Source organism: Syzygium oleosum, unplaced genomic scaffold (genome assembly GCF_021117445.2).
Source record: "Syzygium oleosum isolate NSW1041296 unplaced genomic scaffold, Sole_v2.1 Sole_v2.05, whole genome shotgun sequence".
Classification (NCBI taxonomy): Eukaryota; Viridiplantae; Streptophyta; class Magnoliopsida; order Myrtales; family Myrtaceae; genus Syzygium; species Syzygium oleosum.
The window spans coordinates 4,173,651-4,176,715 of record NW_026607489.1 but is presented as its reverse complement, the minus strand read 5'-3'; the positions used below and the strand labels follow the sequence as shown (position 1 = coordinate 4,176,715).

The window sequence follows — 3,065 nt, the reverse complement described above, 5'->3', positions numbered from 1 at the left end:
GCGTGGTTTTGGTGCCCCATCAAGCATGTAAGATTCTGTCATTTGGACCAAGTCATTTCCTCGCCGCCCTTGTGAAGAAACTTGACTCGGGCATGCTACCAATTCAATGTCCGCACCGTTCAAAACACCATAATATTTTTTTTTACCACATTGCACATGCTACCAAAAAATATAATGAGAAATTAACATCTATATAAAAATGATAGTGTTGTGTTATGTCTTGAGTTTGAGCCGTTTACGAGACCCGACTCAAATTGAATGATTAACCGCACAAGAAAGGAGTTCTCAACCACTAAAAGACAAAAAAGAGGGCATGTTATGAAATACATGAATGAATATTCATTATATTCAATGTACCTATTATGGTACATTTGTAACCTACATTCTAAGTACAATCTCCAATGAATGTTCATCTCCCCATTCAATGTATGTATTCAATACATTGACATTAATGATATGTGCATTCTTGTTTTCTTATAAATAGGAGCTTAGTTTTGGTCATTGTGTAAGAAAAATCAGAACATAATGAAAAGAGAAAATATATATCTTTGGTGTTTATTTGCTTTCTCTACTTAATCTCTATTATCTCTATTATATACTTGCAACGCAATATTTTACAACATGTTATCAGCACGAAGATCTACCTACTGAGTAAATAATTTTTGCAAGGTAAATGTTCTCTTTGTTTTCATTAATCAACTTATACTTCATCTTCTCCTATCAATTCTTCATTTTTCTTTTTCTTGGCCTGAAGCCAATTTCCAATCTAAAAGTATCCTTCTGCTCCTGAAGTGGCGGTAGATATTTGGAAATCCTTCTAATTAATTTAAGGATTCATTTGTTTTGCAAGAATTATGGCAAATATTGAAAAGCCCAAATTCCACATCCTGGAAGTGAGTGGAAATAATTATCTATCCTGGTGCCTTGACATGGAAATGCACCTCCAAGGGCAAGGTCTCGCTAATGCAATTACAGAAGACGGAACCTCAAATGCAAAAGATAAAGCAAATGCACTGATTTTTATTCGTCGTCATTTGCATGAGAGCCTGCAGACTCAATATGTATCCGTTCGAGACCCTCAGATCCTGTGGAAGTGGTTGCAGGATAGGTATGATCATACCAAGACTGTTATCCTCCCTCAAGCACAATATGACTGGCAAAATCTCAGACTGCAAGATTTTAAGTCAGTGTCTGACTATAACTCCGCTTTATTTGATATTATTTCTCGGCTTGAGTTATGCAGTATCAAGCTCACTGATGCGGAACTGTTAGAGAAAAATTTCTCCACATTCCATGCTTCGAATATTGTATTGCAACAGCAATACCGGCAGCGTCAATTTGTCACATACTCTGAATTAATTTCTGTGCTCCTCACTGTTGAGCAAACTAATGAATTGCTGCTCAAAAATCATGATCTTAGACCCGCTGGGTCAAAAGCATTGCCTGAAGCACATGCTAACTCTGAGAAAAATACTGGCCATTTTAAGGGCTATAAGCGCAGGCAAGAACATAATCCTCGAAGGGGTGGCAAGAAATTTAACCGCCCTAGGAAATCTAACTTTGGCCCGAATCATAACAAAGAAAAGAATCCAAAGAAGGTGACTAATGAAAGTATTTGCCATCGCTGTGGCATGACTGGGCACTGGTCATGTACTTGTCGTACGCCAAAGCACTTTGTTGATCTATACCAGGCATCTTTAAAAAATAGGGGCAAGGGTGATGAATCTCATGCCATTGAAATTAATCCTACTGCCATAACCACTGTTGAGGCCAACAATATCTCTGTTGGTGGGACTCCTCTTGCTCCTGAAGTAGCAAATGCATCCTTGGATGTCTATGATTTCTTTGAGGACCTCTGATTACTTTGATGAAGCATTAGACTGGTGGATGACAACTTCGACTTCGAATTTTATGATTCTAATAATTTCTTTTCTAGTTGTTTTTCTTTAAATGTATTGCCTTTTATTGTTCTTTAATATGGTTATGCAATGAAATGCTTATGAACCTGATAAAATATTTATTATTTTGAAATTTTATTTGACCCTATAACTAATATGAAAATCTTATGATACTTGACATCTGAAGTTGTCAACATAAATGCAAATGGAAATTACCGAGAAAAAGGAAGATGTTTGTTTGCTTGATAGTGTATCAACACATACCATATTTCGTAGTAGACATTTTTTCTCGAGTATGACATTGAGTAAGGCACATGTCCATGCAATATCAGGTCCTATTCCGATTATTGATGGTTTCAGGAATGCCACAATTGTTTTGCCAAAAGGCACCATCCTGCATATTGAGGATGCGTTTCTAAGCAGTAGATCAAAAAGGAATCTGCTTAGCTTTAAAGATGTAAGCCGTAATGGGTACCATATTGAGACTATTTATGAGCAAAATAAAGAATATATTAGCATTACCTCTTATAAAATGGGCCCGAAGACCATCCATGAGAAGCTAGAAGCTTCTTCTATGGGTTTGTATTGTGTCATGATTAAGGCCGTTGAAACCTACACCACCATATCCTGGAGATTGGTAAACCATAATCAGTTTGGATTATGGCATGATCGCCTTGGTCACCCTGGCGCTTCAATGATGCGTAGAATAATTCAGAATACAAAAGGGCACCCTTTAAAGGATACAAAGGTATTGTTGTCCAAAGATTATAATTGTGAAGCTTGTTCACAAGGAAAACTCATTACCAAACCTTCTATAACAAAGGTTAATCTTGAATCCCCTTTATTCCTGCAAAGAATTCAGGGTGATATTTGTGGACCAATACAACCACCAAGTGGACCGTTTCAATATTTTATGGTACTAGTGGACGCATCCTGTAGATGGTCCCATGTTTGTCTATTATCTACGCGCAATGTCACCTTTGCACATTTACTTGCACAGATTATAAAACTCCGGGCACAATTCCCTGATTATCCAATTAAAAGCATAAGGATGGATAATGCTGGTGAATTTACATTAAAGAGTTTTGATACGTATTGTCTCACTCGGAATCGAGGTTGAGCACCCGGTCGCATATGTTCATACTCAAAATGGATTGGCAGAATCCT

General features: G+C 37.2%; 1 protein-coding gene across 1 annotated transcript; it reads left to right on the top strand.

The window, feature by feature from the left end:
* Positions 1-854: 854 nt before the first annotated feature.
* Positions 855-1,859, top strand: LOC115685631 (uncharacterized). The gene has a single exon (XM_030610716.1). It carries the CDS (start codon positions 855-857, stop codon positions 1,857-1,859), a length of 1,005 nt encoding a protein of 334 aa, XP_030466576.1.
* Positions 1,860-3,065: the final 1,206 nt, after the last annotated feature.

Coding starts and splice junctions, on each gene's coding strand:
- LOC115685631 (XM_030610716.1), top strand. CDS start 855: ATGGCAAATATTGAAAAGCCCAAATTCCACATCCTGGAAGTGAGTGGA.